Source organism: Pleurodeles waltl, chromosome 11 (assembly GCF_031143425.1).
Source record: "Pleurodeles waltl isolate 20211129_DDA chromosome 11, aPleWal1.hap1.20221129, whole genome shotgun sequence".
Lineage (NCBI taxonomy): Eukaryota > Metazoa > Chordata > Amphibia > Caudata > Salamandridae > Pleurodeles > Pleurodeles waltl.
This window is the reverse complement of record NC_090450.1, coordinates 818,057,361-818,082,632: the sequence shown is the minus strand read 5'-3', so window position 1 is coordinate 818,082,632 and position 25,272 is coordinate 818,057,361. Positions and strand designations below refer to the sequence as shown.

General features: G+C 44.2%; 1 protein-coding gene across 1 annotated transcript in view; it reads left to right on the top strand.

The window, feature by feature from the left end:
* TBC1D10A (TBC1 domain family member 10A) overlaps nt 1-25,272 on the top strand; it is a 249,806-nt gene that overhangs the window by 195,212 nt on the left and 29,322 nt on the right. Inside the window, exon 5 of the mRNA XM_069214621.1 lies at nt 16,496-16,610. Within this exon, the coding sequence (XP_069070722.1) occupies nt 16,496-16,610 (115 nt within the window). The remainder of the gene's footprint in view (nt 1-16,495; nt 16,611-25,272) is intronic.

Below are 25,272 nucleotides of genomic sequence, written 5' to 3'. Positions count from 1 at the left end.
ACTTGAATCAGAACTTAAATTTAGGAAACGGTTAAAAAATATTCTTTTCAAATAATTGTCAGTGAGATTCCGAGGACCTGATTGCTGGTTTAGCACTGAGAGGCCCTTCTGGGTAGCCAAGCGCTTTATAAATCCTGGAGAATAGAATAGTTGTGGGTTGTAAAAGTTATAGCACACAACACAGGGGTGACCTGTAATACTCCTATGTATTACAATCATTAGTGGGGGTCACTGCAGAGTAAAACGTCCTGTAATAAGTCAGTTGGTGAGATAATCACTCATATATGACAAGACAATACCAGTCTTGGTATTGCTACTTTTCATTGCAGAGGCAAGTAGCGGAGAGACATCGACTTGCAGTCTGTGTTATGATTAATATGTTGGACCATCCTCACCACAATGCTTAGTAAATTTAACCCCGATGTTTGGCTTCATATAAAGAAAAAGAAACAATTTAAATGTACTTCTCAAAAGAACAACAAATACGAACACATAACCATTTAAACATGTTTTCATGTGGCAAACCAGTCTGACCCAATCCAAAACAACCAAGACCCCTCAAAAGAAGTAATTTCTTGTGAGGACAACCCATCCCTCTCCCAGCATTTTGTTAGGTCTCACCCCCTTGAAATAGGATGAGAGTCAATCGGCTTGGCCCCATTAGAGCTTTAAGCTTTTACCTCAATCAACCTCAAAGAGCATTGCGTGGACAAACAGCTTTCTGTGGCATTCCCAGGTTCAAAAATGGAAAGGCAATGTATAAAATAACTCTGAGGTGGGTAGTCCTCTGCATTAAGACCTGCTATGTGTTTGCTAAAAGCAGCTTTCAGAAAGATGGAAAGCCCATTCCACTAGGGCCAAGGCTGCCTACATTGTTTTGGCATATGAGCGTTACCTGTTTTTGATCTGTCAGACCGTGACGTAGGCATCAGTAAACACTTTTATGAAACACAGCCTTGAAAGTGCAGCCCGAAGGGAAGGACATTGCGCCCATTCAGTCCAGCAAGACTTATTTTTCTGAGTCCACTGGTATTTACTATAAATGCGAGGAATCCGCAATTAGAAGTATTTTTTTAGAAGAACAATTAACTTACTTTTGGTAATGCACTTTCTGGAGGATACTCCAGTTAACCTCAGATTTGTCTCTGCGCTCACACCTTCCTGTTCTGTGAAGTTGTCTCTTCTTAGCAAAATTAAATATCTGCGCACAGGGGTTGCTTGTACACATTGTTCCGCTCCCTCCCTTCTAGGGCAGAACAAAGCCAACGCAGAGCCACATGGTGTGAGCTAGCAGCATGCGTAAGCCCTGCCGTGAAATGTTTCTTGATCTAGTCTGGCATCTGCAGAGTATTAGAAAGATGAGGAATCTGTGGTTAGCGTAGCCACCAGAAAGTGCATTACTGAATGTAAGTAACTCCCCCAGCCAACTCCGTTCCCTCATTTACCTTCATTATAGTGTCCTGTGCTGATGATACCCAGATCATCATCTTCATCTCTAAAGATCCTGCACTGACTAATGTAAATATGTACTCCTGTGTGAGAGGTGTGATTGCCACTGGATGAGGGAATACTGCATCAAACTTAACTGCGACAAAACTGAGGTATTTCTGTTTGGCCAACAGCCTATCAACTGGAATATCTCTTGGTTGCCCAAAGATCTTGGTCCCCCACTATCCCCAGCCACATTTGCAAGAAATCTGGGTTTCATCCTAGTCCACAATGTGACATTCTTCAAGCAGATCAATCAGGTTACAGGTTACTGCTTTGCTCTTTGGAGAATGCTTGTGAAAAGCTTCTCTCTCTGCTTCCTTCGTCATCCAAGAAAACTGATCCACTTCTTGTATAGATTATGAAACTCATTTTATCTTGGCATCTCGGACTGTCTTCTCTGCTCTCTTCATGCCATTTAAAAAACAGTGCCACCTGCTGGGTTCTTAACCCACCCTCCACTTTTTGCAGATCTCATGTGTGAGCAAACTTCACTGGCTCCCCATCAAAAAGCGTGCACAGTTGCGGTTCCACGCATAAAGAAATCTAGAATGGGTGACTGCTCTCTTTCTTACCTGGAAACCAAACTTTGGAATGAACAGCCTGTTTCCCTTAGGAACTTTTCTTGCTCAACTATGTTTAGGAAAAAGCTCAAAATGTCTGCTCAGATTAAAACCCACTCATTCTGCAATTTTGTAGGCCTGTAGATCCAAGATGCCCTTTGAGATAATTGTTGCACCCTAAAAAAACATTTGCATTTTATTGGCTAGACGGTTTCCTTGATATGTTCATGTTAATTCAAAATATGACTGTTGTGAGTAAAATAAGAGTTTCAGTCATGCCCATCTTGGCCAAGGAGATTTTGGCATAATCCAACAGGATATTCTTGCACTAAGGCTTTCTTTCATTAATTTTATTGTTTGTATTGTTGAAAGTTTGTTTTATTTTCTCCAAGGCACACTTGACAGGGCTTGGCCCGACAGTCATCGCTGATGTCTTCATGAGAAGAGGTTCGGCTGGTTTCATCTCTCACTTTCCATGCAGAGGAGTTTCTGCAGTAGGTGGGGTAAATTATACTGCGGTACAATATTGTGAGACCCAAATAAAGAGGTGGAATTTGTCACCTTCTCATCCAGTGCCTGTGACACCGTCAGTGATGTGCCTCAAGACCTAGATTGCCACCATGCTGCTCTGTGAAGGAGTTTAAAGTGGCTGACTCTTGGTGTCAATGAGAGCCAGGCCCTGGAATCATACCCATAAAGAGACCCTTCTGCCATGGGCCGGAATGTCATTAGAAAAGCTTAGGCAATCAAAGGACAGTCTAGATAGGAATTTTGTTATAATGGGAGGAGAATAATTGCCAGTGTGTGACATACACAAAGAAACATATTAAGCATTTTTACATGCTTTGGGAGACTATGGGGGTTATTACAACTTTGGAGGAGGTGTTAATCCGTCCCAAATGTGACGGATATACCACCAGCCGTATTACGAGTTCCATAGGATATAATGGACTCGTAATACGTCTGGTGGTATATCCGTAACTTTACCGTCACTTTTGGGACGGATTAACACCTCCTCCAAAGTTGTAATAACCCCCTAAATCTGGATCAGTCAGACATAGGGGAGACACTGTTTATTGAGATATTATGAAGGGTAGATCTTGCCTCCACCTTAGGTGGTGAGGCAACCAGAAGTCACCTGGCAGGGCAAATTACCCAAAATGGTGATTGTTGACTTGGAGTGTGCTTTAAAGGCCCTGGTGAAGAAATGAGAAAGAATGGGAAAATATTGCCAGCTTTGCTCACTATGACTGTCCTGTACAGTGCCTTGGAGGATAGATGGTGGTTTCAAGGCAAATAAATTCTCCCAGAACCTGATTGACTGTTCCAATGAACAGTTGTCATCTGTGGCTGTTGTGAAGGGGCACTAGTTTCGGGACTGTCCATGCAAAGTATGCCCTTAGGCGTTTACCTACTATGGAGCACCTGAACTTTATTCTAGTTTCTTCCTTAAACACCCTCACCTACTCTTTTCCACACCTGTCAGCGCTCCAGAAGTTCTTCTCTTCTCTTCACTTTTTTTTTTTTTTTTACCTGTCTCTTCCCCCATCTTTTCCTTCCTTCACCATAGGATTTTATCTCACCCATGTTTGCTTACAGAGTTGTACCTTTTTCCTCTGTCACCTACCCCTTGTGTTTCCGTCACTGTCATCCAACCTATTTTTGTGTGATTTAATTCCCAAATGAATTACACTACAATTGGCTTAAACTGAGAGTGAAGGTGCAATTTAATTTCACCCTAGACTTTCTGCCACTAAGGATTTTATTAATTCTGTAACGTCATTGGACGTCCAACCACCTCTAGTCAACAAGAGGATCGTCAAGGGTATGAAAAAGTGTACGAGCTAACATCTTTGCATCTACTTTCTCTAAAACGCCCAATATGGATTACTGAATACAACTACGTTTTCTCACTCCATTTATGCAAACACCAGAACCCCAAAAATGTCTTGAGGTAGAGGAATGGAAGCAAGTTTGCCATGGTCAACATGTCCAGCACTTTAACAGCAGTAAATTATAGGGAGAACAACATCTTGAGCTCCTTAGGGTCCAGAGATTGTTCCTTAAATAAAGGGGCAAGGCAAGGTTTGGGGTCTCCGATCACAGTCAACACTCAGCAATTAAGTTGCAAGGACAGGGAGCACCTGCGCGATGGGTTAAATTTAGTAGGGCGAGTTGGAAATAATGCAGCAAATTATTGTCTTTGCTAGATGAGATGAGGTTCACAAAATTAGGTTCCAAGGGCACAGTAGCATCGGGTAGCATGGTTGCTTCGGATGCCTTTGCGACCTACATGGATCCTGATTTTCACACTATGAACAAGTGAAGAGATTTGTGGAGCGTATTCTTAGCCTGGCAGGTAGACTTGATCTAGATAACGTCATAGAAATCAATGAGTTGGATGCCACAGTATCGCAGCTGCAGAGTGGAAAAGTGTCCCAAACCTTATGGGTTCCAGCAGAGCAGATTGCTATGGAATTTTAAGGAATACCCAACTAATTGTACTGCTAAATGTTGAGACTAACGGCTGATTTAGTGTTTGGTGGACAGGTTACTCACAAACATGGTGGAGAGCCTGTCTGCCTTATTTGAACTGCATTATATCCTGTGGCACTAGTAATGAGGCAGACAGGATGTCAGTAATGTTTGTGGCAGATTGACCCTCTGCTAAACCCTAAGTTAGACCCTAAGATATTGGCACAGATATTAGCTTATAGAAAACATCTGTTTCCGCACACTGGTACACAATCAGATTTTTATTCTGTTGGGAGACAAGGCATAACCTTATGTGACTTAACCTGACCCTGCAACATACACACTGAAGTGACGGCTACAATGGTGGTTTTATCGCTCAACACTGAAAAATGTTAGACTAGGTAGAATGGCACTTTCAGTTTGCAGTCCTTAAAAGAACGGGTTTTCGTGCTAGTTTCATATGCTGGGTTAAATTGCTATACTCAACACCAATAGCTCATCTTTGGTTAATGAGGTACTGTCAGGCTTTTTATTTGCTTTAATAATAAATCTATAGATCTATTAGCAAGTTGGAGCAGAGGGGATTCCCTAATTAGGGGGTGGTTATGGGAAAACAATTAGGACACTGTGGAAGATAAATTATTGTATTTGGTGGAATTGAAGGAAACCTTTAACATAGATATTTCCTATCTCTGGCTAGTTCTCTTATTCCCCAGATAAATTGGTCGGAAAAAAAAAAACCTTAACCCATTAATACCTTGAGCCCTGAGGTTCCGTTTTCACTGTATGTTACAGATATTACAATGGGATTTTCATTATGTAGGGATGTATGTAAGTTGGTGTAAGTTGGGTCCCAGGAAAATACAAAAAATGTTTTAGAGGTTTCATAGAGCAATTCAAGTATGATGCATTACATTGGCAAAAACTCCCATTGTTGCTGCTGGAAAGAGGTTCGCTGCACAAAATGGTGTTGCATAGATTGTTATTCATACTTATCATTCCACATATGGTAATGCAAACCTTTTTTCCTCCACGAAAATGTGATACTACCCCGCTCACTACTTTGGAACAGGAAAACACGCAAAGCTAAACTGTACATGGCAGTGGTTGATTTTGGGGAGGTGGGGATAGTGCTCTTGTACATCTGTATATACTTCTGTGCTGACCAACAGTAGATATTAAACATTTGCGTATTCTTTGAGAATTTACTGGTGTTTCCTGGGTCACAAAGGATGTCCATAATGATGCATTAGGGTTACCCCCCCGCCATGCCTCCCCTCCACCTCCCCCAAAACCTTGCACGTTAGCATGGCAAACCACCTTGCGTTTGATTGGTTGACAATATGTTACCACGAGGAAGATCCATCTCGGAACAGTTATATCCAGAAAGATTTGGGATTTCTACAGTGATTTCGGTGATGGGTTACAAATGAAGTTTGCAATGTGGGCAATATATGTGATTAGTAGAGATGAAACCCAGCGAGCAGCAAAGCAAGGAAAAAAGGCCTAGATTAATCTCAGGGCTTTAAATACATACAACTAAAACATCTGTGGGCTGAAATACGGCATTAATGCAAAATATCTGGAAATATCCCCCTCGAAGAGCAGAATGTTGATGGAATCCTTCATGCAAAAGCATTCACGCAAGTATATAAGACATAGATCAGTAACTCTCATTGGCGACTACAAAATGGAAGCAGGAGCTGGATGTGCTAAATGACAGAGTGGGAGGAGGCTAAATAGGGCCCTAGAGAAGTAGCAATAAAAGCAGGCTTCTGGCTTACGCGCTCATACTTTTAAATTAAATATATTCTACCCGGACCCCCATTAATTTGTTCAGTCTCATGCAGTTTAAGTTATGCTTGAGTATATGTGGCATGGTGAGAGTTTTTCCCCACACATTGTGGGACTGACAGATGACTTCTGAGTTTGGACGCAAGGTGTTATATTTACACTTCTGTGGTATTAGCAATGCAAGTAGTGTTGGATGCCAAATGTATTCTGGTGGGCACAATGGGCGATCGTATGCCTTTGAAATATAAAAAGATTCTTTGAAGTAGTGGCTTTGTTGGGTCATATGTCCAGACTATGGACAAGCAGTTTACCCACCATGGTTTAACACTGGTGCAGAAATAAGAAATTGAGACCGCATGGGGAAGAAAATGGAAATTTACAAGTGCAGGGTATGCATGCAGATTCTCAAAAATATGGAATACCTGGTGGGGATTCTGTGGTCTTAACTGAAATGAAGAAAATGCATGCTATGTTATAGGACAGTGGTTCTTAACCTGTGGTCTGTTGGCTCCTGAGGGCCTGCAACATTTACTTGTGGGGTCTGCATCAGCTTAGAAAATTAAATAATTTTGTCAAATTAATTACATAAAACTTAAAATGTGAAACTGAAAATGTGAATACATTCTTTAAAAAAACGCATTGAAAAAGTGCATTCTGTATGAGTAAAAAAACAAACATTTGCAATACAGTTGGTTTCACATTTGTGAAAGTTATAGCTCTTGGCATTGAAAATGACATGTTTTTTACTTTTGTTTTGTTTTTGTATGCAATTTGCATAGCGATATTGTCATTCGTATGACCTCGCAGCGCTGGAGAACCAGAAAATTGTAAATAGGTTATGAGGGAGGGGAAACTAGTAATATGATGGGTGGAAGAAAAAAAATAACAACATCCTGGAAAACACAAACACTTGTAGGAAATGCAAGATTAAGTAGAGCATATGAAATGTAATCAGAAACAATATGGTTACTTTAATGTTTTTACACTTATTATTCAGAAATCAATGGGTGCTTTTGCCTGAAATGTTAAGGACATGAATATAGGGCCCGGAAGGGACCTGTTTCAATGTCCATTGGTTGTATCCTTACAAAACATAAGCAGTATGGTTTAAAAAGACCACATCTCTGAACACAGAGCCGTGGTACACACTTTATAAACTAAAATATGGAAAACGGCTGATAAGGATCATGTTAATTGTTTTGGGACCCATGGAGTAGGCAACTCCGGAGAAGAGCTCCGGCCCCGGTCCCCCGCCAAACGACTATCCTGACACTATTTTCTGGCTACCATCGCACCTTTCCCTCTCCCCAGTGACCAGAAGGAGAGGGGCACGAAGAGCGGAGCCAAGAAAGGCGCATACAAGCCCTGCAACCGAGGTCGTGCGAGGCAACTTGCCGACTGCCTGATCCCCAAGATGGCAGGCGCAAAGCTGCTGCAGGCGCACAAGCTGGATGCGGCCTGCCGGGCCTGCTCGGCGTGATGGGCTCCATCGGAGGTGAACGGACCCCGCTGCCCAGGGATCGATCCTGCTGCCGGACTGCGCCGGGGGGGGTGTTGATGGCGCTGCCCTCCGTGAGCAGCGGTAAGTCGACCTGCGAGGGTCGTGAAGAGTGCGGTGACCTGCCCCCCCAATCCAACTACCACATAGGTGTTCCTCTGGACTGGCAGGGCCCCGGGGGGACTGTTCTCTACGATTTGGCAGAAAGGAGGAGCCTAGAAAGAGCAGGGATAAAGGGAGACCCAGGCACACCGAAGGACCCCGAGCTGAGGTGGAGGAACGGCAGAGCTTGGGCGTCGGCGTGGCGTGCTCCACGCTGGGCGGGCCGCTGCCCCGGATCGCATAAACTGCTTGGGGCCCGCCAGGTGGGTAGCTCTAGAATGGGGAAATCCAACAAAAAGAAAGATATGCCCAGCTATCCCGGAGCACAGCAGGATGGGCCCCCCCCCCCTCCTGCCGGGCCGGCACAGTCAACCGCTGCGGGTGGCCTGATGGAAGGCCCTTCACTAGGGGACATCATGCTGGCTATCACGTCCTCCAGGGAAAGCCTGGAGTCCAAAATCGACACACTAGCGATGGATCTGGGACTGCTGAGAGAGGACCAACGCCAACTGGCAGAACGGGTAACAACAGCCGAAAGAACTGTGGAGGAGCTTCGGCCTGAGCTGGTGGCGACTGGGGATCGTGTAACCGCCCTTGAGAAGCATGTCGGGACCCTCCTGGCCCGAGCCAAGGACGGCGAGAACAGATCGCAGAGGAACAATATTCGGGTAGTTTGCCTGCCCGAAAAAGTTGAGCAATAAAACTTACCTGATTATCTGGAGCGATGGATAACTGAGGTGGTGGCGCCGGCTGGCCTGTTGCGTTTCTTTGCCTTCAAGAGGGCGCACAGGGTGCCGGCGAGGGCTCCCCCTCCATGAGCTCCACCGAGACCGGTAGTGGCTCGTCTATTGCACTTTAAAGACCACGATCATATACTCACGCAGGCTAAGAAAGCGGGGGAACTAAGAGTAGAGGACAATATTGTGAGAATTTTCCCTGACTTCTCTGTCAAAGTGCAGCGACAAAGAGCGACTTATCTGGAAGTCAAGAGGCACCTCCGAACGTTAAACATCAAGTATGCTATGCTCTTCCCCTCTACGCTGAGAGTATTGGACGGCGGAGAGGCGAGATTTTTTCGCACACCCCAAGATGCAAGAGCCTGGCTGGATGAATGAAGGGGCCCTACGGGAGCGGGAGAGCACTGGGTGCCCAGATCCAGGGGTGGTCGACCCCGAACCGGAGGATCTACGCGGGGGAGTGGCACGCACCTCGGAGGAATGACGGCGAGTGGCAGAGTTGAGCAGATGGGATACAAGCCCGAATTCGGGCACGACGCAGAAAGGAGCCTGAGGGTCAGGCTCTGACGCCGAATCTGAAAGCTCAGTGGCTACTAGTGTGGAGCTGCCAGTTGTGACACAGAGATCTGCTGAGGATATCATATGACATGGTGCCTGGGCACCATGCATTTATTGCAAAGCCCTGGATAAACGACACTTCCAAACATTGACATAGTGCGGCGTAGCACAACCTTCAGAATCGCAGCGGGGTCTGCCTGGAATACCCATCACACCCACCCAACAAACATTGACTTTGGATCGTAAAACTTTGGATGGGGTACTGTTCTCACACCTGTCCTGGGGAAGTTATTGTTAGATTTTGGGACACCCGCAGAATGCCACTCCCGTGAGGAAGAAATTACCCTGATTGCTGCTAGCTTGATGTGGCTGCACGTGTCCAGGGCGAGCAAAGACATAAAAGGACTGACCATTCCCTAGGAGTAGCCTACACAAATACAAAGTGATCTCTTGGAATATATGGGGCATGCATAATATGGCTAAGCGATACAAAGTATACTCCTACCTACGTGGGAGGGGAGCGCACATAGCAATGTTACAGGAGACTCACCTGACGGTGGCAGAGGGCATAGCGCTACAGAGGAGATGGAGGGGACACGTTTTTTTTATACAACCTACTCCGCATATGCAAGGGGCACCCTAATTTGGATAAGACCGGGAGTACTGTTCCAAATGACTAATACACTAACTGACCCGGATTGGCGATATGTGGTGGTCACGGGTCGATTAGGAGGGCAGGACCTCACGTTGATAAATATATATGCGCCTAATATGGATCAGGGCACATTCCTCGATCAGATATCACACACACTAGCTCCTCACTTATTACAGGCAGTGCTGATTGGGGAGATTTCAACTGCGTAGCCAGACCAGGGCTCGACAGATCTCACCCTCCCTTGCGGGATCCCTCAGTTAACACCCTAGGTATTCGTGGAGAATCCTTAACCCCCAGGCCAGGGATTATACTTACTATTCCGCAGTGCATGATCTCCATGTGAGACTGGACACCTTCCTATCTATGCCTGCTGTACACACCCAAATTAGAGATATAGAGTATTTGGGAAGAACCCTCTCCGATCACAATCTTGTACTTTTGCATTTGTCATGGACACGGGCTACCCCCTGTATACCCACCTGGCGCCTTAAACCTGATTTCCTTGAATTCCAGCATACCGAGACCAAATAAGGAAATGTATTACGCAGTACTTCAAGGACAATGCGGCTACGGCCCCTTCTCCTCAAATATCATGGGAAGCGTTCAAGGTGGTGATGCGGGGATGCTGTATCGCTGCATCAATGGGGGTTTGGAGAACCTTACTACTAGAGATCGATTTAGCTGAGACAGAGCTCCGATCTATGGAGAAGATGAGGCCGGAGCGCCCTGAGCTGCAGGGGAGGCTCCAGAGGGCCAGAGAGAGAGTTGCTGAGCACACAGAAAGGCTCCGCTGCTTTGATCACAAACAATACATGGCAAGGGCGCACACAGAAAGGGATAAAGCAGGAGCGCCATTGGAATGGTTGGCCAACCCTGCCAAACGGGGTTCCCCCATCACCGAGATTAGCTCACCCTCATGTACTAGGCTCTACAGACAGACTGAAATCAATCATCACATCCTTGAATATTACACCACCCTTTATACTCGTACATCGCATGGGGAGGGAGAAGATGTACTGGCATTCCTGGATGCACTGCCACAACCACACATTAGCGAAGAGGAGGGGGATGTACTGGGGGGGTGATATTGAGACGTCAGAAATTAATGATGCCATTAAAGGACTGGCCAGTGGGGAAAACACCTAGGACAGATGGCCTGCCCGTTGAGATCTACACCACATATGCGCAGGAACTGATCCCTACATTAGCACATCTGTACAATGAGTCACGTGCAATGAAACAACTCCCACACTCCACAGGTGAAGCCCTGATAGTCCGCTTGCTGAAACCAGGCAAGCCGCCCGATGACAGCAGATCTTATAGACCCCTCTCTATGCTGAATACGGATTACAAGATCCTAAGTCGGATACTGGCAACTAGATTGCTCACAAACATGACCCGACTGGTACACCCCGATCAGGCGGGCTTTATCCCTACTAGGAACACTGCCCACAATATACGACGTGTTATCCATATTGCGGACACCATTGCCCCACTGGTGGGCACGGCGGCAGTATTGTCCGTAGACATCGTAAAAGCATTTGACTGCCTAAAATGGGATTATTTATACGCAGTGCTGGCCCGCATGGGCCTAGGCAAGGGTTTTATCAATTGGACGAAGCTGTTATACATGTGTCCCAAAGCAAGAGTTAGAACTGGCACCGTCATATCGGAACAGTACCCAGTGGAGAGGGACACCAGGCAGGGTTGCCCTATATCGCCGTTATTGTTTGCTCTAGCGATGGAGCAGCTGGCTGCTCGGGCCAGAGCGGCCACCTGGTACAAGGTACTACTGCAGGGCACCCGACACCACACAATAGCGCTTTATGCAGACGACCTGCTCCTGTTTTTACAGAACACTGGCCTAGAGCTGGAGGGAGCTCGGAACCTGTTGGTGCTGTTTGGCTGACTGACGGGCCTGGGGGTTGACTGGCAGAAGTTATTTCTGTTCCCCCTTTTGGTGAGCTGTGCCCCACCTGGGGAGATGGGGAATGTACGGTGGGAGCCCTGCTGCATGCCCTACCTGGGAGTTAAAATCTATCACTCCAGACCCGACCTCCTAGAGGGTAACATAGGGAGCGCCATCGGGGCCCTGCGAGCCAATATGAGCTTCTGGGGCTCGCTCCCACTCTCGGTGGCTGGGCGGATAGCAGTCACCAAGATGGTAGCACTGCCAAGACTATTGTATTATTTCGCAACCTTGCCGCTTTTGATCCCTATGGCGATGTTCTGAGAACTAGATTCCATGCTCACAGCGTTTATCTGGGGTAGTGGGAGACATAGGGTAGCACTAACCAAATTAAAACGACCTCGGGCAGAGGTGGGGCTGGCGGTCCCCGGACTTCGAGGCCTACTACCTGGCGGCCTAGCTACAATGGTTGACCTGGTGGGTGGCGGAGCGAGGTGCTGGAGAAGGAAACACAGACATTGCAGCCCCCCTCCCGGATCAGTACTGGTGAGAATGTTCTATAGCGGAAGTGCCGTTGGGCCCGAGCTTACACCTGAGGCTGGCATCCCCTGTCAGTGCTGGAGACGCTGTCTCCGAAGAGCGGGCTTGGCCGTGCCATATGCACCTGAAATCCCAATGGCTTGGCTCTGATGGCTGCCCCGGGCAGGAGATTGGAGGGGTCTGTTATCTTGGGAGGAGGCAGGAGCCTTGCAGGTGGGGGATTTATACCGGGGGGGTAACCTCCTGCCTTTCGAGGACTTCCGACAGGACCACAACCTCCCACGGGGTCATTTCCTGATACACGGGGCAGTCACGAGTGTCATTCGGGAGCACTGGAGGGAAGGCGGTGAGGAACCTGTGCCTCATCGTCTCAGTTCGGACGGGCTGCGGAAAGCTGTTAGAGGCTTATACAGAGTGATCTGTGCAGGAGAACAGAGGCCTCTCGAGGACCTGCGACATAAATGGGAGGCGTACTTGGTGACCCCGATACCAGAAGGCGATTGGGCCGAATACTGGAAAGGGTGCTGAGAATATCCAGAAACGCTAGGTTTCAACTCATACAATTCTATGTCTTACACAGAGCCTATCTTACCCCGCGGAGGCTGCGAAATCATCTCCGGGTACTAGAAGCGAAATGCCCTTGTTGCAGGGCTGAGGCGGCAGACTTCATGCATATGATGTGGTCTTGCCCCCAACACAGTGGTGAGGGGCGTCACAGACATCATAGAGCGCAATATAGCATGTACTCCTGCCCATTGCTTGCTGCATTGGTTTCCTCATACCCCCAAGAATAAAGCAAGTAGCAGGTTTCAGGACCTTGCATTTATACTAGCTAAAAGAGAGTTGACGAAGAATTGGAAAACCCTAACGGGTCCCCACCCGTCAAGCTGGAGGAGGGAGCTGAGGAAATGGGCAGAATGCGAGAGGTTAGTTCTCCACGTGGAACTTGGGAAGGGAAGAGGCTCTCCTGAGCTAAAGGAGGCCTGGGAACGGCTACTGGTCACATTGCATGCTGAGCCTTCGTACACCCGTGCGGAAGAAGCAGAGTCGGATGTTTCGCCCTCCTGAGGCCGAGACAGCTCCCTCATACACTTGGCAGACAACTGAATTAGGAACCAGGGCATAGGCCAGAACCATTTAACTGGTACCTATTGCGTGACGATCAGGGGTAATATAGATCACAGAACAGCGGGGAATTTCAGTACAAGGAGTGGGTTGGCGGGCGGCAGGGTTCTGGGGGGGGGATTTAAGAGTTACATAAGTTACATGTTAAATTCACCACAAGATATTGTCGAGGGAGAGACCTCACTACCGTTCACTATATATTTGGACACTAGTATCCATACTCCATCAGATAAGAGATAGGGACCAAGATGGGAGGTACACTGGGTCACTATTTATTAAGGTACCACAACATGAAGAGAGTGTTTGTTATGTGATATTCACCATAGTCAAGATTCTGAATGTATAATACATGCACACTCACAATCATTTACTAAATGTATCTACGCACTTATATTGTGAAATCAATAAAACTTGTTTAAAAAAAAAAAAAGGATCATGTTAATCGTTTTTCACTCTATATATCAACCAGGTATTGCAGGACCTCTGGGAATGATGCACTTCCTCACCTGGGGAAAACAATGAGGGTTGTTTACAAGCCCCTTGCGCTGCTGTTGCGTAACTTTTAATTTGGGAAAAAGTGACATATCAGCAGTGCAATGGGCTTGTAAATAAGCCCCCAATGTTGCTCAAAGAAAGAAGAGAAAACAAAAGTAGTGCTTAACTGGCAAACTCCGTAAAGTGGCGCTAATGTGTGTGGTTTTGAATACAACCAAACTGGCCACTTGATGACCACTCTGTCTTGCTTTATTTAGGATTTTTTTTTTCCACCTATTTTGAAAGTTTCGCTCCCTCCCTAGGCTGCACTTTGGAATAGATAAATGACAGAAAAAGACAACATTTGCAGCCAAAGTGTTTTTTTTTTTATCCATTTCTCAGAGGTACGAATAAAGGAAAGGAGCAAAAGACATTTGCAGCCAATGTGTTTCCTTCTTTTTCAAATTCGTTTTACTGGGGAACAAATAAAGGAAAAGAGAGGAAAGAATGTAAGAGCAGTCATGGTTTTCAGCAAGTGAGGAGAAATAATGCTGTCAGCTAAGCACGCAGTCGCGTGCCGCGCTGATACACGAGGCAAAGAGCAAATCTATGAGAGTGCACAGGAAGGAACATACATAAACCAAGCAGTGTTTTGGGAGGGTGAGAGGGTGGTGGGGGGAAATGAAGTGGTAATTTATATTAAATTAAAAGAAAAAAAACAAGCAGAGACCTTGGAGTGGTGCTGGGGGTAGACAAGCAGTGTTGTGGGAGGGATTGGGGATTGCAAGGGGGCAGCACAGGGAGAATAAGTAATGGCACTGCAAATGGCTGCACTAGTGATCAGGGAGAGGATGGCCAACAAAACACAAACACAGCTTCTAAAGGAAAGAAGCTGCTGGGCATTGCACTGAGCGGCAAAGAGCGTAGTGTGAAGACTGGCCCATGCACTGCCCTCACCCACAAGACACTGCCTCCTTCTGTTGGACAACCAGAAGAAACAATTAGTGAAATCGCCATGGGAGGGAACGAGACACACAAAGGAGGGTCAATCACATGTAATACACCAATAACATGAAGGCCAGGGTGGCTCCGGCACTGGCTAAGTGGAGACGGGGAGTGGATTGGTGTGCGCAGCGGGAGAAACTTGTGTACGAGGCCAGAGGTTGCTTACACAAACATAAGAAGATATGGGGGAAGTGGGAGGATGTAGCGGGCCTTTAAGAGTGGATGGTGAGCAACATTTAGTAATAAAAGGGGCAGGAACCGAGGACTTGCCCATTACTGTTTTGATGCCCGTTGGCATCATGTAGTACTGTATTCATAATTGTTTTATGCAAAATTTAATAAAATCTCTTTATCAAAAAAAAAAAAAACATGAGAGAGGGCACAGGGAGTGCTGGCTGTCACAAGCAGGGGATAACCCCCGATGGTGAAAATGAAAGCAGGTGTTTCGTTCAAAGACGCATGGCCTCCAAAGTTAAACAATAATTAAACCTGCGATGTAAACAAACGAGTAAGACAGCATAGAGGTGGGAGGAAAGTCTTGGAATGCTCAGCAAATGTGACCAGAAAAGATTTACAGCCCTGTTTACAGAGAGCTCAGAAAGACAAGCAGTCCTCCCAGTGCTCCAGATAAAAGATCAAAGTAGTCCCTGAACACATCTTAAAGAGGTGAGCAGTGTATTTAGATAGTAGTTGGTCCGATCTCCTGGGAGGAGACAAAAAAGGAAAAGGGTAGGACAAAGAGTAAGATTACCCAGTAGCAAGCAAGGATATTTAAAGTACACTGGCATACACAAATCACAGTGACTGGGTGGAGCTGAACCTCACAGACCATCTACAACAGGTCGTTAGGCAACAGCGCAAGCGCTGTCTAGGCTCGACCTAAAAAGACAGTGATATGTTATAATCTATCATATTGTTTCATCTTTCAGAATTAAAAAAAAAAAGTTGAAAAATCCACCATTCCCATTAAAAATTTGATTTTCATACTTTATTTTTTTTTTACAGATTATAGCAGCTATTTAGTGATGTGTGTATTTGTTTGTTGTGTACTTGTTTCTGTATTTTTGTGTATTGTTTAGGGGTTAAAATCGTAGAAATTGACTCTGTCCCTGGCTTCTAATAGTTATACATTGGGCGTACATAGAAGAAGAAAAGGTTAAGAACCACTGCTATAGGTTAAAGGTTGGATGGGAGGATGCTCAATAATGGGTGGAAGAATGTCTGCACAAAGTGTTTGGGAATGTGCTGCTGTGATCTTGTCAAATGCATATACATGTGAGTTATGAGTATAACCGCTAGTACTGCATTGTCTTTTGTCTTTATAGATTTAAACTAACAATTAAACTGTAAGGTGAACTTGTTAATATGTTATTGATGATGTTTATTTTTCCTTTGTACTATCACAGCTTAAAAAAAAAACTAACATTTGTTAAAGAGACATAGAAAATTGACCCGAGATCGAGCATCCTGTGTCCTTGTATGTTTGAAAAGTGAAAGGTGGTGATGGCAGGTTATACTTCTGGGTAACACTTTGCTTTGTGATGTTTGAACTTTATTCTGTATGTTTTACAGACAGCAGGATCTGTTCAGAGTGTTGAAAGCGTACACTTTGTACCGCCCAGATGAAGGGTACTGCCAGGCACAGGCGCCCATCGCAGCTGTCCTGTTGATGCACATGCCGGCAGAGGTAAGAGGCATTGGGGTCCAGCATGATCTCTTCCCACAGCTAGCAATTTTCATTGGAGTGGAAAGAAGCAAATCATTGGTCAGTGAGTGGTTGTATGTGCAAAGCTGTGTGACATTAAGAAGCAGCTTGGGAGATGAAAATCCAGCATTCCTTTATAAATGAAGAGTAACGTATGTTCACAAAATAACATGCTATCTGCTTACTCAGCATCATCTTTCACTGTTTTTCAATCCATCGACAACAGAACTTAACATGACCTCATAGTGTTCCAGAATGTCTGCCAGCAGGCAGTGTGCTATGTTTTTTTTCTCCAGTGTAGTGCATTTTTTTGAAAGTACATACATAAACCTATGTTTTAATTCTGTGTTCTGGCGCTATGGAGCACCAGTCACTTCCTCTTCAACCCCAGCATTACATCCCCACACGTAAACAGTATTTCCTTAGAACTTATTTTTAACTTCTTGTTAACATTTTTCCTTCTCCCTTTAATGTTCACAGAGCTTTTTATTTTTATTTTTCCCCTCCTAACATCCTCCCTTGTCACTCACACTTTGGCTCCTTCTCTTTGTATTAATTTGCAAATAGTTCCTCCAGTCAGTTGTTCCTCTGCTGTCTCATGGCCAGCTTGCTTTCTCTCTGCCTTTCTTTCTAGTTTTCTAAACTCTGTCCATCCTTATTTACCACTACTTATCACTTCCCTAGGTCAATCTTCGTTTTGCCAGGCCTTCCATATTTCTCTTATCATTTCCAGTCTCTGTTCATTCGCTCGCCTCTTTTCCTTCTTCTCCAAAATTGTGGAGGAATGTTTTGTGGGTGTGAGATGGGACCAGAGAGAAAGGACCAGGTGGTGTTTGGAATGCATGAATTAATCACAGTCACTTGTTCATTATGCTGCTCCTTAAAGGGAGTACCATATACAGATCAGCATTGATAAAACTGCTCCCATGGGAGCAGTACTGACCAAGATACCAGGCAATGTCCCCTCTGAACAGACCAGAACAGTGTGAACAGCAGATTTGCAATGCAATGGGTCTCGCATTTGCTCGAATTAGAGCTATTAGTGTTGTAAATCCCAAACTGAACTTTTCTTCCCACATAAGTTGAAAATGAAAAGTAAAACACTTGACATAAGCAAGCAAATTCAGAGAACCTTGGCAGCCATGAACGTGAGCGCGAATGAGAGACACAAAAGGAAAAAGAAGTTTGCTCGCAGTCAAACGTATCTGCAGTCGTGCAGTTATCCATGTAACAGGGTCGATGGCCAAGGTGGTATAACAAAACTGTCCCAAGGAGGGAGAAAAGTAAAGCAATTTACCAATGATAAAGGATTTTTGAAATGCAAGCCCACAAACGAGTTATACTGATGGCCGTGCAGTGGCCGTGGATTAAAGCCCACTGATAGATTACAACACGTCAGAGCGCTTGCGCACTTGACCTAAAAAATGATTGCCAGTCAAAACAGGTATTTAATTAAGAGGCCATCTTGTATACTTTCCAAAATACCGAGTATGCTCAAAGGATTTTTGTCGGACTAGTACAGTTTGGACAATAACACTGTGCTTCTGTAACTGATTCAAACAAGTCGACAAATCTTTATCTCCAGAGATGCTGTTCGAATGAAATTCCCAGTCTATTATTATATATATATATATATATGTTTAAAAAAAAAAAACTGCCAGTTTTAATATCAGGACAGTATAACTTTATTTCCTGGTGAAAGCTGAGCTTTTATATGTAAACTTAAGACATTTGTGTCTAATGAATGGGGCATAAGTGTCAAGCTTCAAAGGCATGGCTACTGCAAGGAAACTAAAAAAATGAATGCCAGTCACAAAAGCTATTTAATTATGAAAGAAAATTATTTGGAAAAGGCCCTGGAAAATATTCAACTTACTTGTCATGATACTTCACTGCCTCAGCACCAATAGAACTCACTGTTTCAGTTCTTTAAACGGTCTTCAAGGGACTGGATAAGTCATTGTTACAGTATAACTTAGCTTGAGTCAAACCGCAAAGCATTCCAACACAAACAAGCCTCAGTTCCTACACTAGACAAACACCCTTGCACCGAGACTACCAAAGCCCTGCAAGTAGACAAAGAAGTCCCACCTTCTGCAAATACTGAACCAAGCCACAATTTATGTAACTGGGCGATCAGCACCCAAACTATGCTGTTAAATAGATGGCACCCAATCCATGAGACCAGACAACCAGTCCAACAGCAATGCCAAAAAAAACCATTCATCTAGACATCCAGCATCACCTCAATGGGAATTTTGATGCCAAATCCCAATTCACACAAAATAGCCTCTACCAAACCCAACCACATATATAAGCTCATTCTCCTGCATCAGTTTAGAAGATCCTAAATTTGACATTACCCCCCAGTACTGTTTTTAACATCCTTATGCTTCTGCTTTGCTTGCGTGTCTCTAACATGAAGACAGGAACAGGAGAATCTCAAAGATAGTTCTCAATTATTGATGGTCTAAGAGATAGTACTCTAAGATGTTGAGCAACCGCCCCACCCTAAAACACTGCAATTGGTTAGGAAGAGAAGACCCACCCAGGAAGTCTGTCCAGTCAGCTGAAAAAAAACAAAAAACAAAATGCACCATCCTGGAAGTAATTGCTCATTTCTCATTGATATCCCCAGGGTACAACCAACAGGCCATGCCCCGCTGAACAGTTAATCGTATACTGTCTGGTATTATAGTGAAGTGATGTTTCTGCTGTTCTTGTCTCCTTCATACATGACTGAACAATTATTCTCTGATAGCCCATTTAATCCGCCCTCCCATGAACAGGAGTAGCTCGCCCATTTGTTTTTCTCTATGTGAATGGGTAGGGCAGAGCAGCGTTGCAGAATGAAACTGCGAGAGCGTACATAATGGTGCTCCCCACTCTTACTTTAATCTGAGACAGTAAATCATTAGTTCATTGTGTTGTATTCTAATTGCATTTATATTGCGTGTACTACAATTTACGAGGCGTTTTGTAAAACATTTGGGTTTCTTTTAGATACACGACAAGTGATTATAAAGAATGTTATGATATTCCTACCAAAATTTCAAACAGGAAACATGGCCATGCTGTCCCTGACAACTCCCCCCTCTGCTGTTTTATGTTTGCAGAGGGTGGTGGGGGAAGGGAAGAACTGCTGGAGGACTTGCCCGAGGAAGCGTGGCTGCTCTGAAACACACACCCACAGTGTTTGACGAGCAGGCAAAAACGGAAAAAAAGATCCCCTACAAAAGAGATAAACAGGACAAAGTGTAATTATGCAGTAGTTGGTCCCTGCTCTGAAAGAGAAAAGGAGGGACAAAGAGGCAGAGCAGACCACTAGCAAGCAAGGATTTTTAAAGGACACTGCAACCAACAAATGAAATCGCTTTAAGCCCACAGTATAAGTGTACTTAAAAGTATACACAAGGTCACGCGCTTAGCTCAACCTAGAAAAAAAGGGGTGCAGCAAGAGGTTGCAATTAGCCAGCCTGCTCCTTGGTCCTCAACCTTCAACACTACTACATAGCAGGGGCGGTTGCTTTTAATAATGCTTGGTGGGGTGGGGGTTCACACAGGTGTGCGTGTTCACATGGCGGGTGTTCACATGGCGGGTGTTCACATGGCGGGTGTTCACGTGGCGGGTGTTCACGTGGGGGGTGTTCACGTGGGGTAGTGTTGGTGCAGGGGGTGTTCGCGTGGTGGGGTGTGTTTGTGCGGTGTGTGTTGCGCATGTTTGTATGCAGGGGGGCTGCGCAGGGTAGGTGTTTGCGCGGGGAATGTGTGTTTGCGCCGGGTGGGTGTAGTAATGAAAAAAAAAAAAAAAACACTTACATGCCGCTTCAGTATTCCTCGCCGCCTTGGTGCTTCTCTGCGTCTCTCTCCCCCCAACCAATCCAGATGCTTCTCTCAAGCTGTTACCCTGATCAACTGGGTACTGGGAGCCTACACTGGTTCTTCACCCATTTTGTGAGACCTTGGATGGCCGGCCAAACTGACATGTGCACTTAAAGTGCACACTACTCCTCCTCCCCCTGCTGACGACGATCACTCCCTCATCCCTGCCCTACTAGGAGGAAACGAAAAATAAAGTGATGATATAATAGTTGTATTATCATTTTATTTTTATGTTGCCTTTAATTAGCGGGACGACGCTTCTCCGCCATAGCGGAGGGGCCGCCCCTGCTACATAGAGACTATACATTTATTCAAAACCGTCTCTACTCCTCCACTGAGGGAGAGAGACATTCGCTCAGAAACTTTGCACGTTTTTCGGCACTTGATGATTACTCACTTTTAATGCTTCTAAATAGTGTGGCAGATATTTTCCATTGACTTCCTTTCCTGTGATTTGGAGCTCTCTCTTGTGCTGCAGGTCGCTAGATTTAGATAATGTGTTGCTTGCATGTGCTACTAAATGAAAGTCTACACTTACTGCTTGGGTTACCAAAATTATTTTTAGAGTAAGTGTGTTGTTTAATGTGCTCTGCATGTTTCACCACCTAGTGTTGAGGATGTCTAGAATTATTCACTCCCACCCAGAATGCACCCAACACAGACTGCACCTCTAGATCTTCTTTCTTTTTTATATTAGGCATTCGGTCATTTTAGTCTTTGCATACTAAATCTTAGAAGCACTTGTTAAAATACTGCCAGATCAAGACAAGCAGAAGAGGGATTCAAAGTTTAGAAAGCGAGAAGTACCCAGGAATAAAAAATATGAGGGGTGTAAAACTGGAAAGTATGTGACTTTCAGAAATATTGAGACACTCGACACAAACGTTTAAAAAAAAAAAAAATTATAACTCAGCTCTTTCTGTCCATGTTACTGACATTTCTCCACTCCGTTCTAATCATAGACCATTTCTTGCATCATTATGTAGTAAACCGAGGACTGTACAGGAGCGTGTGGTGCCCCAAATTGAACAAACAGTAAAAGGAAAGGGGAGAAAAGGGGAACAGAGTAATGAGAGCACCTGTATTTGTAACCGCACTTGATGTCTTTTTCCGGATCAGTGATTAAGTTATCACGTCTATGTAAATGCGGGATAGTGTCCTGCTGCTACCCCTCAACCCCCACCCCCCCCCTCCCCCACCCCCAAAACTGGGTGCCCTTCCTGCACGTGCCTGTTTGCTTGGATGCTAACCGTGGCTCTCTCTTCAGGTTTGTCTTTGATAACTAAAGCCTACAGTGTAAAAGCTCAATAGTTAAAGTTCCAATGTATAATGCACTGAAAGCGTTGTGGATAACGCCACTAGTCTCTACGCCTTTAGAGTGCTGTAATTCTTGAGTCAGCCTATCATATTGTCATCATTGTGTTGACTCTCCATACATGCTATGTTATGGCATTATATACAGAGATGAAAACGAGGACATCAAAATGGATTTGACATTGGGCCTGTAAGGCTGGACTGGAATGAAGTGCTAAAGAAATGTGGATACACATTAGTGCGAGTTGTATACATTCTTTTATATTGCATAAATAAAAAAATAATAAAAACAAAACAATTTTTCACGTATATATAGAGTTGCCTTTTTGAGCTCCTTCTTGGTTTATCGCAGTCTGATACTTGGTGGCAGATTCTACATTTTGAATACGACATACAGACCATGGGAAAGCCGAAACTTTCCATGATTTCAGGAGAAATGATGTCCTATTACAAATGGTAGAGACTTGGAGTGGTCACCAGAATGAGCAGCCCCGAGAACCTTCTTGAGGAACATATTTCTGCTTTTGGAATACCACACTCACTCGAAGAAAGCAAACAATGTTTTAAATCGATTTTCTAATGTAGTGGCATCTTGCCAGAGAGACCTGGTTCCATCTATGGCTTTGTTCATGGAAGGTCAAGAGGTTAACTCTCTCCGAAGCAAAATTCCTGCAGTCATTTTTGTGTTGCAGAGTCGAGAAGTATTGTTGTTGTTGTGGTTGCAGTTGGCAAACCTAAATTCTTTGAATATTTTTGACCATTTTCATGCTGTATTGTCATTCTCAGGGTTGAGTTCCATGAATTTTGTTTTAGTACTAATTTGTAGACCATGGGATTTTATGAGAATATACTGGAGTGGAATAATGGAGAATGTCTTAACTGCTTGGATTTACTGGTCTTTATTAAGGGCTTTTTTGCTGTAATTGATGAATTCCTGCAAGGACAATTCAATGAGGTGGGGGATGGGCTTGCTTTGCTATGTTGGCCGGCTATTTCATAATCCTTTTGTGACTTTTTTTCTCTCTGGCTGATCATGCCTCCACCCCATAAATTGTAAACTAGTCTATTTTTGCCTTAATTATGGATGGTCGGTCTGCCTTAATTATGTACTGTAGGTAAAGCACAATTCCGCCTCCAAAACGCGAGGGAAATGAAGGATCCCCTTGACAATTTTGTCGTCTTTGAGGGTCTGTCCAGATGTACTTCCACAAGTTGGAGGTGGCAAAGTTCATGCCGAGGTAAGTAAAGATCGGTCTTTGACAGGCGTACAGGGTCATCAAGCATATAGGGCTACTCAGTAATCCACCCCTCCCCCAAATCTCCACCCTAAGAGTCTGGGTCAGAAAGCCTGCATATGAAGTGCTCACAGAGGAGCCATTAAACTTTATTACCAGTTATTTCAAAAATATTTATGTAGATATAGCTACCATCTCACTATGATAAAAATCAGCAAAATTTTAGGCTACAGAAAATCAAGCTGTAGAATGTCAGTTTGCAAACTCTTAAGTTTGCAAAAACATGTATTTAACCCAATTGCATTATTTGGTCACCGTTTAAAATTCATTAACTGTCATATTTAGACAAGTATAAGCACAAATGCTAGCCCCCTCCCCCAACACATGTGTTACTTAAACTGACTTCAAAATTCTACAACATTTTATAATATCTGCAAACATTCATTGTGAAATTTCTGTTGTCTAGAGTACATGTCCTACTTCTTTCGTGATTTGTAATGACTGAGATGACAATCATGCTTTAGTAAATCGCAACAGAATGTATTTTATCATATATATATATATATATGTATATATTATTAAAAAGGGATTGGTTTGCAGGAAGTCTGGTCTCACTATTGTTTTATGATATATTTTTCCGCCGTTTCTTTGGCAAATAAGCCTTGTCACAGGAGCAGGGATTGAGATGACAAAGGCAGGGTTTTCTGGGATGGAATGACGTGAAAAACAAACCAAAGCACAAATAAGGTAATGTAGCAGTTGGCAACACTCACTGCCAGGTATAGAGCTCTTCTTTTTCTATCAAGTCACATCGTAGTCACTTTTAGGGCTTATGGGAATGACTCCATGCCTTCAGTTCACTCTCACCAAAATGTAGTTCACAGAAATACCTCTTTTTAATTCTTCTGTAAAAACAAAATGTTTTCTTACGCTATATCCCCTTAGGATCTGCAGCCTTTGTTTGTCTCGGGATCACAACAACTCTAAATCTTGAAAGTGTAAATCCTTTAGAAGTAAAACACCAACAGATTTTATAAGTAAAAATTCTGAGCATCTCACATTGTGGTGTTGATGTGCTTAGGGTTCAGCTGGAACCATACAAAATAGCTGTGGGTTCTGTTAAGTGTACACAGTGAAGATAAGAAATAGAGAATCTTCAAAAATATGTTGACTGTTACTTTAAAAAAAAAAAAAAAAAAAAAAAAAACGGTCACCAAAGCCTACAGTGCATTGCCATGACTGCCTCAGATTTTGACAGCTGAGACACAAGTTGGGATTTAAAACTGGTATGTTGCCAATATCCTTTACCTTGAGACACCGTGGAGGTGATACGCCTGTCTAGAAAAGACACCTTAACTGAAGACCTCCAGAAGATGAAAATCTGTATCAAGTAGATGTTCTGTGCCAATGTACTTAACCCTGAAACAATACATTAATACAGCTCCTGCATTTCAGCATCCAAAACTACCTTTGAAGGAAGAGACATTAAAGTTCTATAATCTTCTAAAGTTCCAAAAGAATAGCCTGGAAGTTTTAGTCCCTGCCCCTAAAGCCTTTAGATTCGGTAATGCACTTCTGCTCACATTGCAGAGAGGAAAGATGCACACAAACGTTGATACTTGAGCTCCACCATTCTCTGACATGCTGAAACCCCATCCCTTATGAGATTGTACTCTTGTATCACAAGCAATTGGATGACTATTATGGTGGTTACTTCCAAAATGTTTGTTAAAGTTTGAGTTGGCCTCCTGTTTAATGAACATTTAGACTTGCACTGCAACATCGAAACTGCCAGATGGGACCACTGCTTGTAACACTGCTCTTTGGAGAGGGCAACACCATGGTGCAACTTCCATTAATGTAGACAAAAGAGAAGATACCTTTTTTTCTCAAGCCACTTATCAAACTAAGGTAATCAATCATTTCTTACTTCTTACCCTACTTAAGGTGGTTCTGAAGCAAGTTGCTGGATATTAGTTAAAATCCATTGTTGTGCCAGGTATTGAGCATAAATACAAAGCAGCTTCACAAAACCAAATATATACCAACTAGAGAATGTCTTCAAGCAGTCTTTGGTCATCTGTGGAATCAATTCACATAGCTTACCTCCTGAATTATACTGTATTTTAAGAAGTGTTTGTGGACATAATGCTGTTTAGGTTCTGGCTGCAGTGTCCCCTCATGTACCCTTAAGCCAACTTGCTCTCATTCTG